Here is a 13,487-nt window from a genome sequence, read left to right on the forward strand (position 1 = left end):
CAGCGCCTCGTCTTCACCGCTTACCACAGCGCTTGGACTATACTCTTATACCTGCGCCTTTAGGTACATTGATGGCTTCAACCTAAATTCTTAACTACCATACTCACTACCATCAATATTTCCCATCCGTTCATGACAGATCTCTCCCTGCCGCTCGCGTCAGAAAAGTCACCTCTGCCAGCAATCATTGTCACCCCGTCCTCGCCTTCCTCTGCACACGACTACAGCATTGCTTTCCTTGCCCCACCAAAAGAACCTGGTTTCTTCGAAAGGCTCGGCGCTAGATTGCAGTAAGTCTTCCTCATTCATTCATATTGTACGCATAACAACCAATTTATACTTTCTCTTTTTCTTCTGATCCAGCTGGACCAAAGCCGCTGCCGCTGCTGAATCCAATCCCAATGCCTCATTCGGGGTCGGATTACGCGCCCAAACCGCTCGTACATTACTCATCCTCTTCCTCATCCTCTTCGTAATGCTTACCCACGTCGTCACTCACCGGATGGCACAAACGTCGAGACGGCCGCATTTGGATTTTTCGGTGCAAGATTCGAGCCCGGCTCCCGTCGCTGCGTCGTATGTATTGGGTGAGATTGGTGTCAGTGAGGGCATGGATGGGTTATCAAATGGTTCAGGTGGTGTCGATCAATTTGAGGGATTTGAAGGAACTGACTCGGTCCCTTCCTCGGCAATGGAAGGTGGACATAGAAATGGGTTTGGAGGGGTTGCTCAAGGTCACGGACACAGACACGCCCATGGTGGTTGGTTCGATCTCAGTCGTTATTGGGGTGATGACCAAGAGGAAGAAGACGAAAAGAGAGACTTCATCGTTTTTGCCTGAGAGGTTTCAAGTACGCTATCTCTGCTGTCTTATCTTCTGTACGTACGTACGACCTCCTCCACGCATCGCCCACATTCTTGTCCCTACTTCCTTTGGTCCGAGACCCTTTCCTTCGGTCCGAGACCTGTAGACTTGCTTGGTTCGAGCCTCCCTTCCCCATCTACTGATGCCTCTTACCTACACCTTCTCCTCACCCCCACCCTTCCTACTCCTCCTCTTGCAACTAAGTCCCTACGCATGTCCCCGATAGGGAACCTGCATTTTTTCGTTTCGTTTGGTCATTATTTGGGTATATAAAATTAAAAAGTTCTCTGTTTACTTTATACTTAACGTCTGCTATTGCAATGTCGTTGTTGACGAAGCGTTATCCGTTGGAATTAATGGAAAGTTTTTTTCATTCTTGTTAGAATATTCTTCCAATGGAATCAGTTCTACTTGATATTTCGAAAATCGGGGGAATTATGTACTACTTGCAGACCGGATTTCAACTCCTACGTATTGTCGTTATTTCTTGATGATATTTATCACGTTCAATTCTTGCCTTACTGTGTTTGATGTCTTTTTATTCAATAATCCGAAATTAGAGAGAGCACAGTAATACCCGGAGCCGGACCAGCTGATAGCTCTCTCTAACAAAACAATCCATTGAATAGAGCAACTTGAGATGGCAAAGGTAAAGAAGGATCGAGGAATACATTTAATGGACCGTAACAGTTGTATGAGCGCCTATGAGCGCCCAGAGAATCCGTAGCCAGTCCATTCTCCAGAGATAGGAGAGGATCAACTGTCAGTAAAAGAAAAAATGGATATGAGAAAGATACACTCAAGTACTGACCTCATCCTAGTTTTCGAACGATACAAAAACGACCACCTTCGAGGGGCTACCCAAGTCGAGCGGGAAAATAGCCAGGATTGTCCTTACCCTCCTGACGGTAGGTCCTCTTCAGGGAAGCCATGGATAGTACTAAACGCAGAGGTGCTGTGACTTGAAAGCGATCTAACCGACATCTGGATACTGACGAGAAAAGGAACGAATGGGTTGTGGACAAGCTTTTTGAACATTCCGTTACAAGCGCCCCTAAGCGCCCGCCGTAACCTGCTGTTGCGTCTGTGACCTGCACGTTTACGCGTTCTTGCTTGTTATTTGAATTTCTGCTCTAAGACTTGAGCAGTCCTCGAAGAACTGGCTTACATCAAAGTAATCACGACGCCCGCAAAATCAAGTAATATGTACAACATCATTGTCTATGTATAACACCAATATTTACATCCGTTCTCAATCCTCCTTCAAATTCTTAACTTCCAAACAGTACTAAGTTAATAATCCTCCGCTGGAGTATCACCACCCCCTTGTTTCGCTCCAACCTTCCTAACATACATGCTCATAAACATTCCAATACTCCAATCAATCCAATGCCGTCCGTGCAGTCTCTAGATCCTCTCGATCCTCGCAGACCATGTTGCCCCAGGGATTATGTACTTCTGAAATCAGAAATAGAATACATAGAAAAGCGGTCTGTTCATAGGTACATGTAGGTGCATGTGTACACACTTCCGAATCGTTCTCAACGCCGGTTACTTTCCGCCCACGGTGGACCCGTGCAATTAAATCCAACAGGATCCACCACACTATCACACAGGTAGTTCACCGGCCTAGTCCCATTCACCGGATCCACAATCCCATTCTCCACATCCTCAATCTCGATCCCCGTACATGGACTCGCCGCACTACACTGCATACTCCCCACTACGGCACTACTAGCGAACCCCTTCCACTTTTCCACCTTGATATTCCTCAAATTGAATTTCGAAGTATCGCAGTTTCCTGTAATTCCATTGTACGACGTACATTGTGTGATCAAGAATATACCAGTGGCGTTGTGGAGGGTGAAATCAGTGAATGTGATGTTGGAGATGAAACCTAAGCCTCCACCACCCCCATTAGGTGGGTAGCCAGTGGATATACCGGTCCAGGTTTTGACGTAGGCACCGAAGGGCATGTTGGTGATGGAAATGTTGCGGGCGGTTACATTTTGGATTGTCTCAAAGGCTCCGTCTGAAAGTAGAGCATTGAAAGTGAACCAGGCGAGTGAAGATAGATATTGAAATGCTTACCATATTGACCAATACTACCAATTGCAACACCGAGTCCGGTGTAGAAATTACAATTTTCGATCAAGATGTTCGTGCTGTTTGCTTTCATTGCAATTGAATCGTCGCCGTTTTCCACTGTCCAGCCACGAAAAGTTATGTTGTTGGCGTACACCGTGTCCGCGCCGTCCGTCTGCGAGGCAAGGGGTGAAATGCAACGCGAAATATTTCAGAGCGGGCTCACGTTAACGATGAGAGAGTAGTTGAATCCAGGACCATGTTCAGTATCGGTGTTGTTGACATAAATATTCTCGAGGAGAATGTTTTCTGAATGGATCACTGTCATCGTCCTGTGTACAAAGATAAGAATTTGCCGATCTAGAGCTTCAGTACACTAATACTGGCTCACCACATCTGGCTCTGGATAAATCGGATTCCTTCGAAAACACTGTCCTTTGTTCCGGTAATGGTAATTTGATGAGGTCTCCCAATTAAATTGCTCGTTCCATTGTTGAAATCATACCACACTTGCCCGTTCCCATTCAACGTTCCATGACCATGGCCGTCCCATCTGATATCCTCGCCCCCAAAAAGCCATGCACTAGTCTGATTCTGATAACCAACTGGGAGAGAATTGTTCAACCAGTATGTAAGGTTGGAATTGTCCCAAGAGAGAGTTCCTTGGAGATCGATATCGAGGTTCGACAAGTTAGTAGTGTTCATCACTGTTGCGACGGTATATGTCGTGTTTGTAAAGATGACTCTGCCACGAGATTTGGAAGAGGAAGCAGAGTTACGTCCGCAACGTTCGAACGCATCAATTATAGCTGGTGCAGAGTCAGTTCCATTAGGTGCAGGGACAACGACGCAAATGTTAGATGTTTCGATAGTGGAAGAGACATCTCCACCTTGCGTGAGTCGGGATAAAAGCAACAGTGACAGCAAGCTTGTCGTCGTAATTCGAAGTACTGTTTTGAGCATGGTATCAAGAAGATGTTCAGTGGGATATACATTGAGTGAGGCCTTATATATGTCTGCATTTCATAATGTCCTGGATTTTCGTTACTTGCATCATACATGTACCGTATAAAAGCTGCACCAGATGACTGAGGTCATGCACAAAGAAGAATGGCCGGGTGGATATTGGGGGAAGAAGGAAAGATGTCAATAAAATTGGTTGAGCTCTTCTGTACACATTGACATCATAGAGTTTGTGTCAGGGTGGAACTTGGAACATACAAATAGATGAACAGTATCGAAACCACATCTCATGGTCTGTTGAACGGCGCACTTGATGGAGGTGGGTGATTGAGAATTGCGGTCCGGGCCGCTAGAACACTTATGAACTCACGCCTACCGCTCTGTCTTCGTTTTCTCCGATGTTCGCTGTCACGATTCAAAACGTTCAGATCTCAGACTAAAGATGGATTTGCGCGGAACCATCCCAAAACCTAGGACTATCATTGGGTACGAAAAGGGAGCATCGTGGACTAAACACTTGAGGGTATCGTAACCGGTTAACGACTCGAAAACGTGAAGCTTTGAAGCTAAGTCTTGAGTTGTGCAGTCGTTGTCTGGTATTCATGGCGTTGATATACGATAGGCCAAGCAGCGTACAGACAATCCATAGGTGGTATAGGTTTACTGTTATTTATTTGCTCGCACTTATCGTCCGCTATACAGGTTGATTTCATTGAAACGGAAGCTGGAGAAGTAAAAGTTCAGTTTGATATAGTAAGTATTCACGCAGGGAATCATGGTTGGTGAAAAAATGCTACATTGAAAATAAATAACAAGAAGAGGATCGACAGTCGGTACAATGCTACATCTTTGCCATTACTACAACCGGAGGAGCAACACCTCCGCCTTTCCCGAATTCCGCCTCACCTGTACCTAAAAACCACTTCGTAGCTTCTCTCACTTCGTCCAACCACTCCTTCACAACTTCCCGTTTGTAAACATTCTCATCCCAGAACACATTCAAACTGAGCCGTCCTCGAGCAGTTGCAGCACCGAGATAAAGCTCAGTTGGGCGACAGCGCAGACGTGTAGTAGCTTTGATGAGGTGAAGGATCGGAGCTGACTCAGCAGTTGCAGAATGAGGATAATACGGTGGTACTAAATGATCAGACTAGGAACAATAAGGAGGAGTACAGCAGATGAATAAAAGAACATGGTTCAAAAACAGCACACCCACATTTCCGAAACTTGAACCTCCATGTGCTATAACAGCTCCTCCTCCAGCTTCAGGTTGCTCGAGCGGTGGAATCAACGCATCACTTCCAACCTCAGGTCTAATGATATCATTTCGAAAAACTAGTGCCGCGTGTCTGCATCTCTTGATACGCATTGGTATCCTTGCAACATGTATGTCCAAAAATCTTGGGTGATGAAAAATTTCTGAAGCTTGACTCCTAATGTTGTTGCATCTCAGAAGGAATCGTGCCCTGGATAGCATTTTTTCAAATGGCGGGATTTTGATGTCGCCGGATGAAATTCCCTCATTATTTCCGTCTGCCAATTCACCTACCTCCCCGATTGGCATGAAAGGGAGAGTGAAAAAGAAATAGCTGATACTCAGACAAACATTTCCTGCTCCACCCCTGGAGTACCAATTCTGATCGAGGTAGGGTCGGAGGTTTGCAGGACCTCCAGTCATCATGGGTTCGCGTCGACGATAGGCCCATTCATCGTCGTCGATGTCTTCACTCGAATCAATGCGAATCCCTTGCCGTTTTTTTGACAAAGTGCGCAGTCGTCTGCGCAACAAGACGCGAGCGACCGCGACTTGTCCCAGGACAGGATGTGCGTTTCCAAATGTTATTCCGAGTTGTTTACACCTGCCAAGAATAGTGGCTGTTTCAGACGGGGTGAAGGAGTAGGTGATGTAGGAAGATTGAGCTGGTGTGTAAGTGGTGGAAGGCCGAAGAATGCGAGGGAGGGTATGTCCACCCTATAAAGTCAGGATAAGATGCAATATATAATACAAAACAAAAGACCAACCGAAAGTTTTGCACTCCTTAATTCAAGAAGCACCTTCCCCAATATCCTGTGCCATCTCCGCTTGGCTTTGGAGTAGTTAGGTGTTTCATCAGGATAAAGTGCTTCTGAAGATATGCTTAGCTTGAGACGTCCCTCCAATGCTCCCTTATCTGGGACGTTAACTAGACTATCCAGACCGCTCCCACGAGAGAGCAAGTCCAAGAATTCAGATAAAAGAGTTGAATTTGCAATGCCATCCGTGATCAGATGTGCGGCGTGGATCATTACATGGAACGTCGACGGACAATCGGTACGCCGAATGAAAAAAAGACATGCTGGGAGGGAGTTGGATAGAAGTCTTGACGAAAAAGGTCTACCTTGAGGGATATCTCCTTCTTCCCAAGCCTGTACATCTCGCCACCCGAATCCGTTGATAATTCCTTCCGCTAAAAATTCTACTTCTTCCTCTGAGTCACAGGAGAGAAACACTACCTCCCGCGGGTGAGCATGTGGAGATTCAGCTGTATATAGGCGTGCTGGATCTACAACAAAATATATGTGTTCCTTGGGAGTACTTTGTACGGGCCCGGAAGATAAGTCTTCGGCTTCGTCAACTGGTGGGAGGGTCATGGAAATGGGAACAGAATTTTTAATCGGACGCTCTTCAATGATTGCACCAAGGAGAGGATAACGAGTCTTGAGAGTGACCCATGCAGCGTGTACGTTTTCCCTGCTCTGAGTCTACATGATAAGTGTGAGTACCAGGAGCAAACCATGATGAGGTTCATTGAAGAATTCACATTCAGATGTGTTTGTGGTTGCGATTGAATTGTTTCTTCAACGGTAGCATGCTGTAGAGTATCTGCTGTTCCCCGATATGCACTGTCCCAGTAAAATCCAAGTTCGTTTGGGCCTAGAAGACGCTCGTAGTAGTATCTACTGTGCAATGGGTTGTCGGAATTGCTCTTCGGAGTGCGCAACGTCCATGTCGATATTGAAGATCCAGGCGTATGGTCCATGGTTGAGTTCCTCCCAAACTTTAGTGGGTTTGTTTCCAAAAAGACAATCGCGACATTTCAGTTCGTTATGGGAAAGTGGTTCGGAATGCATCCGATTCGGATTCCGAAACATCCGACTTCACCTTTCTATGTAAATGAATTGCAGCCAATGATTATACGGTATGTTCTGGTATGTTACTATATACTAAGCGAGTCCAGACAGGTACAGACATCACAGAAGACGAACATACCACTTCGGGCCTTTCATTCCTATTAGAAAACTTACACCCGGTGCCATACCAAATTCACAGGGAACCCGGGCTCGAGTCTGTAGTAATCGAGTTAGAGGAGAAATACACCTCGACCGCTTCCATCAATGAAGGTCTCTGACCCGTACCATCTGCATACGCCACTGCTCTTCGTCTCCATTCCAAAGTCCTAAGGAACGAATCTCCCTCTAAGTTACCTTGATCCGCAAAATTTGGAGGTCCGGGCTGGAAAAGTGGATGGGAGGGATTGAAAGGATTTTTTGATGATGATGATGGTGCTGAGACCCCATTTGAACTTGGTCTCGGCCCCACGGCGTTATCCCTTTCGTCTTCGGGATCAGGGGAGTAATGGAATGTCGATGTAATCAGAGGAATTTCCCTTGTTTCATCCTTTAATGTTGTTTCATTACCGTGCGAAGCCAGCATACGTATAACCTTGGGCTGCGCAAACGTCAATGAGCTCGTCGTATCCACGGTACTCTGTGTGGCATATGTATTACTTGTGTTCCGAGTATCATGCGTGTCCCGTGAATGCAGCGAGTCTTGCGAAGCGCGAAATATTCCAGACGCGTTTTCATAAGGTGAAGAAGGTTGTGAATCGACAATATTTGACTTGCTAGATTGAGATGTGTGGGTCCGTGTCAAATTGAGAGACCTGGTGGAGGGTGTTATAGGTGCAGTTTGAACATACGAGTCCGTTTCTGTATCGCGACGCATGAAGGGGATATACTCCATCCCACTGGCGCTATAAGTGCTGCTACCCGTCGTGTCACGAGTATCAGTACGCACGATGGGTATATATCCTCGCTGGTCTGGTATTTGAACCTCGGTGTCAAGAACATCAATCAACCTATTATGCGAGACGGGCTCCAGATAAGAGATCTGGTCACTAACATCCGTGTCTGTGACAGACGCAGTTGCAGGGACGTCTTGGACAGGTGAGATAGAGGGATTTCTGGACGATGAGTTGGAAACACGATAAAAGGTGAAGGGAAACGACGGAAAAGGAGTATGATTCCGAGAAGGAGTAAAATAAGACGATGGAGGAGAGGAGTGCGAGATAGGCGTAGACCATGAAGATGGTGGCAAGGTATGTTCGAGTTCACGGTTGTCGCTTCCACTTCGATGGTTTTGCCTGTCTAAAGGCAAGTGCGTGCGTTTTGCAACAGAGGCAGCCAAGGTAGATATCGGACCACCACGAGTACGTCTCCCTCCTTCAAAATGATTGTTCAGACCTTCCTTTTCGTCATCTGAAAACAATGCACCCAAGTTGTTGTTGTGGCTCAAATTATTTGTTACCCCGACCCGGCCTACGACTGAGGCTGCAATCGCGTAGACCGACCTCTTTTCGGAACTACTTGGTACCTCGTTCTGGTTCTGATGCCACCTCTTCTCCTCGTTAGACGTTTTAATAAGCCCTGGTTCACGATTAGTAGAAGTCGGGATATTATTTCCAGGCTCAGCAAGCCTCCACCACGCTGCTGGTGTCTCGCCTAATTCCAGTCGTTGTCCAAAAACGTTCATTCCTCTCCTAAGTTGCCTTCGGCGGCAAAGATAGAACGAGCTGATGAGAAAGAGGAGGAATATGAGAGGGAGGATAATAGACAAAATTGTGGACAAGTGATTGGGATGTCTGTGCAAAATGGAGAAAAGGTAAGGTAAGGCTCATGGACGAAAACCAATGTGATGGATTGCGGTAGACTTGCCTGGACAATCCTGCACCGGACCCAGATCCGATCCCACTTACACCTGAAGAGCTCGATGCAGGTGCTGAAGAAGTCCGGCTTGAGGTTGAACCAGTACTAAGTATGATGATATGAATTTTGGTTTTCCGATTTCGATGAATAAAATACTGACCTCAGAGTGCTACTCCCACTACCTGTAGTAGACAAATTTTCACTCGTTCCTGGGCCTGTGCCCGTCCCGCTGATAATACCGGAAGAATGAGCAAGTGCAGATGACCCACTGCTTGTAGCCGAGAAGGAACCGGTGATAACCGGAGAGGATGTAGTGGAGAAGGTTTGAGACGAAGAGATAGTGCCTGAGGAACTGGTATCGCTTATACTCATAGATTGGGAGCCACTAACGATTGAAACCGATTGAGTTGCACTGGATGTAGAACTAGTACTTGTTCCACCATTCGAAGATTGGGAAATCGTCGAGGATACGGGGGATGAAGTCAAGATTGGGCTTGAGGTCGTGCCGGACGGTGAGAGATTAGAAGATGATGATGATGACGTATGATTGGGAGTTGCGGGTGAACTCGTACCGGTTATAGATTGAGTGGAAGGTGCCGAGGTGCTGGGTGACAAGGCGGAAGTGCTCTGAATCGTGGTTGAGCTTGTGACAGTCGTGGATTGAGTCGAAGATAGCGGGGGGCTTGTAGAGGTGGAAGCAGGAGGGGAAGTAGACGATAGAGAAACCGATGATGAACTTGAAGTGGAACTCGGAGGAGTGGTAGATGAAGATATGCTCGTACTCTGAGAAGATGATGAAGTTTCCGAAGAAGTCATGGAGCTGCTTGAAGATGACTGAGTCTCAGACGACGAAGGCGCCGTAGAATCCGTAGAAGTTGACACCGGCGAAGTAATCGTAGACGACGACGTCGGCGTAAAAGACGGTACACTCCTCGTTGACGTGATCGGGAATGATGGTGGTGGGACCACAGTGCTACTAGCAGAGGATGTGATTGTGTTTGTGAAAGTGAAAGCCGGAGTGGTCGACGTAGAGTCGGTGGTCAGCGGAAAAGTCAAAGGTGCGTTGACAAGTGAATTTGACGAGTCCCGAGGAAGAAGATAACCAATGACTTCCTGACATCGAGCAATAGGAGTTATTGACGCCTCAGCTTTCCATGTTTGCCCCAGAGTCTCTCCCTCCACTCTGTGGAGAAATAGAGAAAGAAGGAACGCGAAAGTCAGAATGTTTCTGAACAGTGTGATCCCTTTGTCCATATTCATTCTTCACCCACCACTTCCATCGCCACTGAAGCGTCGTCAAAAGGAAGCTGACAAGGGGCCAGAGTGTGTAGATGTAAGATGAGAACGGAATGTCATCAAATGTTTTTCATCGACTTGGACAGTGTGAATTTTTGAGGTTAAACTCGTAGTACTTGCCGCGGCTAGTATGAAGTTAGTTTTTACGGAAAATTCTCGAGCTTTCGTGAGAAATCCTCCAATTGTATTGATTATCTCTGCTTCAAGCTTCAATCACCATCAAATCCTCCAACCTCCGTCCTCAAGCGTCCAAAATTTCATTGAATTGCATCCACCATCTTGCAGATGCTCAGCCTTGCCTATGACACTATAACTATACTGTGCATATAGGCTGTCTCTCTTGATTAGTTCCTCATTGCACAATTAATTTAACTTCAGTTGTGTACTACACCAACTGAGAATTCATTCAGAATTGAGTCTTAATAGCAGTGTAAGTGTTGATGTAAATTGCAGAGATATTACTATAAGTACTACCAGATCCATAGTTTTTTGAATAACTTTAATAATTTTATTTCCATGGGTAACCACTTATAGTAAGTATCAAAGCAGAAAGTCCCCCTGAGAGTAGAAGCTCAAGAACATCCATGTCAATGGGGGAGGTATAGAGCACATTCAGAGGCAGTTGTTGCAATATTAGACCCATTTTCCTTGAGACACTACACAAAGTTGCTTGAGGTTCGACGTCGGACGCTTGACAACTCATCAATTGAAACTCCGGAATTTTCCGTGAAATCTGCCGTCATAGGCTAGGCTATCGCATCACCTGCGCATCGCAGAAGGACAGCATTGCCATTAGCTGGTAGAAGAGTATGTGTATTAGATACCAACTATGCGTGAACTTGTGCGACCAGCTTCGCAGCGAGCGGAGGAAATAAAATTCCCACGTGACGTCGACTCGAGTCTCGAGCTGCGCCGCTGCTGCGGCCACAGACAGATGACTCGAAATCATTGAAGCCCCTTCTGGGCTTTGTAATTGGATTCATCGATGAATGCATAAGAACCTTTGTATGTTCTGGAGTCATATTTACCTATTCCCTCCTACTCCTCAGCATCCTTTATCGGTGTATATCTTACAGTGGCCTTTGCTTGCGTTGATACGTAAGTCTGCTGGTGCTTGTCTCATCGACCAAGTCATTTTTGACCTTTGCCCTTCTAAGTCCAATGTCTTTAACCAACACGCTTGAGCCGATCCTTCGCCTACGGACTATTGTGGACTTTCCCAAAGTCCGTGAAAGACTCCGTTTAGAGCATGGCCCCGCTGCTCAATCTCCAGAATTGCTGGCCACGCAATTTCACAATGTTGAAGCAGATCAGATCGATTGTGATGCAGAAGTTCATCGATTACAATCCGAAATCCACCGCCTTCAATCGCATATCGCATTCCTCCAAAACCAACAGCATCATTTGGCAGACTACAAAGTCTGTCTTCACTCGCTCAAGTCACCTATACGCAGACTTCCCAGTGAAATCATGCTCCTTATCTTTGACTTTGCCTGTGACATGAATTACATCGCTTCAAACAGTCTGCGAACCATACCTGCGTTAGCCCTCAAGAATGTATGTTCGTATTGGAGGGATCTTACGCAATCCTGTCCACAACTATGGTCCCGCATGTATATAAAAAGGTCGAAATTTCCTCGTCATCTTCCAGGACTCCCTATCTTGAATCTGTTTCTTGAATCTTCCCAGCAACATCCTCTAACACTCAAAGTTAATGATTTCTGGTCATATGGGATGACGGAGTATTGGGTAGCTGTATGTGCACTTTTGAATGCACACCATTCCCGTTGGCAAAAAACCTCCTTCATCTTGACATCTGATTCGAGAAGGGAGCTATTTGGTGGAATTATAGGTAAAACCCATCCAATCCTAGAGACATTCGCCCTCAATGATAATGGCCTGGCTCATTCCGAAACGGTTTTCAATCAATTTTTAAATTCCCCGAAATTACGGTCGCTTTCTGTCCTATATCTCCGCACTCCATCGAAGGCGCAGCTGCAAAATACTAGGGTGGCATGGGCCAAGCTTACTACATTAGATATTCAGAGTTGGGACCGGGAACTTGGAAATGTTCTCAACATATGTTCCAACCTCAGAGAACTCCGAATCCACGATTCTTCTCATGTTGTACCACCTTTCGTGACCGAGAATTCCTCTGTTCAAACTTTATCACTTTCGTCGTATCGACATATGATTCAGAGGCGACCGGCCGATCCCAGTTTTCTGGCAGTCATACTGGTCTCTCTCACACTTCCTTCTTTGAGTTCCCTGCACATCAGGGGCACATCAGGATTTGGCAGGCCTGGGAGCAACCATACATGGCCTAGAGATAAAATGAATGATTTTTTGACTCGTTCATCTTCAAACCTAACAAATCTCCGCATAGAGCGCTATCCAATCACAGACTCCGACCTGATTGACCTACTTCACCGACTTCCATCTCTGCTCCATCTAGTTGTCGATGACTCCAAATCACTTATCACTCCAATCACCCTTCGCCTTGTAAGGGACTTGCATGCTTTCCGTCCCGGCGCAACTTCGGGTCACTTCGGTGCCATACCACTCAGGAGGCTACAGAGCCTTTCATTAACATTCAACGGAGTGGACAGCGAGAAAAGATCTTACCGTGACTTCGACAAGGCTTTTGTTGATATGGTATCTTCAAGATGGTTCCCAGAGAAGTATGCCCGCGTATACGGAATTGGTTCTACGTCGGGTACATCGCATGATCCTGAAGGCGGGGTAGCGTGTCTGCGTTCAGTAGTCATGCGTTTCCCGAAGCGAAATGTGCCTAAGAGGATTTATCAACCGCTGAAATATTTCGAGGAGGAAGGTATGCAGGTAACCATTATCGTCAAAGGTTCATTTTTGGATTTGTAGCCCATGACTGCTCATGAATGGTCCCATAGTTCGACAGCATAATATTCACTATGGTCCTACTGTAGAATTGGACACTAGTTTTTCATCCTTACATCGTACCCCAAATTTGCCTTCGTCTCCAAATGCTGTGTATATGTTTTCTCTTTTTCGGATCTATGTATATCTACATAACCGAGGTAGCGCCGGCAAGCGGCATTGCCCGCTACGTCGCATGTAAACAAAGTTCAAGCAAGTAGCACTGCGATGACTATGCCCATTTCCATGTACAGCGTAACAACGTAAAAAACAGTATTTTATACATGCAGAAATCCCATCATTCCTTCACAACGGTACTGACATCTGCGAAGGAAAGGATACAAAATGAGGGTAATTTCAATTTACAGGGTGTAGTTAGACGAACGGTGACCATCCACCCGTTTCTTTGCACGACGAG

At 46.1% G+C, this 13,487-nt stretch overlaps 5 protein-coding genes across 5 annotated transcripts; 2 read left to right on the forward strand and 3 right to left on the reverse strand.

Annotated features, from left to right (window-relative positions):
• Positions 1-132: 132 nt before the first annotated feature.
• On the forward strand, positions 133-841 carry C8R40DRAFT_1074379 (uncharacterized protein; the record flags this gene model as incomplete). The annotated part of the gene is made up of 2 exons (XM_046226699.1): positions 133-290; positions 364-841. The coding sequence occupies 2 exons, from the start codon at positions 133-135 to the stop codon at positions 839-841; spliced, it is 636 nt and encodes a 211-aa protein (XP_046080134.1).
• A 1,230-nt stretch (positions 842-2,071) lies between these two features.
• On the reverse strand, positions 2,072-3,913 carry C8R40DRAFT_1220072 (pectin lyase fold/virulence factor; the record flags this gene model as incomplete). The annotated part of the gene is made up of 4 exons (XM_046233255.1): positions 2,072-2,897; positions 2,957-3,125; positions 3,183-3,282; positions 3,342-3,913. The coding sequence occupies 4 exons, from the start codon at positions 3,911-3,913 to the stop codon at positions 2,407-2,409; spliced, it is 1,332 nt and encodes a 443-aa protein (XP_046080135.1). The 3' UTR covers positions 2,072-2,406.
• Positions 3,914-4,522: 609 nt separating this feature from the next.
• On the reverse strand, positions 4,523-7,033 carry C8R40DRAFT_1132539 (uncharacterized protein). The gene is made up of 5 exons (XM_046229245.1): positions 6,715-7,033; positions 5,936-6,655; positions 5,130-5,885; positions 4,614-5,063; positions 4,523-4,560 (listed from the first exon to the last, which is right to left on the reverse strand). The coding sequence occupies exons 1-4, from the start codon at positions 6,931-6,933 to the stop codon at positions 4,755-4,757; spliced, it is 2,004 nt and encodes a 667-aa protein (XP_046080136.1). The 5' UTR covers positions 6,934-7,033; the 3' UTR covers positions 4,523-4,560; positions 4,614-4,754.
• A 42-nt stretch (positions 7,034-7,075) lies between these two features.
• Positions 7,076-10,320, reverse strand: C8R40DRAFT_793652 (uncharacterized protein). Its single transcript, XM_046236228.1, has 3 exons — positions 9,039-10,320; positions 8,888-8,983; positions 7,076-8,814 (listed from the first exon to the last, which is right to left on the reverse strand). The coding sequence occupies exons 1-3, from the start codon at positions 10,136-10,138 to the stop codon at positions 7,218-7,220; spliced, it is 2,793 nt and encodes a 930-aa protein (XP_046080137.1). The 5' UTR covers positions 10,139-10,320; the 3' UTR covers positions 7,076-7,217.
• Positions 10,321-11,524: 1,204 nt separating this feature from the next.
• On the forward strand, positions 11,525-11,887 carry C8R40DRAFT_1022945 (uncharacterized protein; the record flags this gene model as incomplete). Its single annotated transcript, XM_046223035.1, has 1 exon — positions 11,525-11,887. A coding segment is annotated over one exon (363 nt), but the record flags the coding sequence as incomplete, so codon positions are not given.
• Between the last annotated feature and the right edge of the window lie 1,600 nt (positions 11,888-13,487).

This window comes from Lentinula edodes (assembly GCF_021015755.1).
Source record: "Lentinula edodes strain Le(Bin) 0899 ss11 chromosome Unknown C8R40scaffold_60, whole genome shotgun sequence".
Classification (NCBI taxonomy): domain Eukaryota; kingdom Fungi; phylum Basidiomycota; class Agaricomycetes; order Agaricales; family Omphalotaceae; genus Lentinula; species Lentinula edodes.

Coding starts and splice junctions, on each gene's coding strand:
- C8R40DRAFT_1132539 (XM_046229245.1), bottom strand. CDS start 6,933: ATGGACCATACGCCTGGATCTTCAATATCGACATGGACGTTGCGCACT. Junction 6,656..6,714: donor AACCACAAACACATCTGAAT/GTGAATTCTTCA, acceptor CTTATCATGTAG/ACTCAGAGCAGGGAAAACGT. Junction 5,886..5,935: donor TAAGGAGTGCAAAACTTTCG/GTTGGTCTTTTG, acceptor CTGACTTTATAG/GGTGGACATACCCTCCCTCG.
- C8R40DRAFT_793652 (XM_046236228.1), bottom strand. CDS start 10,138: ATGAATATGGACAAAGGGATCACACTGTTCAGAAACATTCTGACTTTC. Junction 8,984..9,038: donor AGTGGGAGTAGCACTCTGAG/GTCAGTATTTTA, acceptor CATCATACTTAG/TACTGGTTCAACCTCAAGCC. Junction 8,815..8,887: donor TCCGGTGCAGGATTGTCCAG/GCAAGTCTACCG, acceptor CATTTTGCACAG/ACATCCCAATCACTTGTCCA.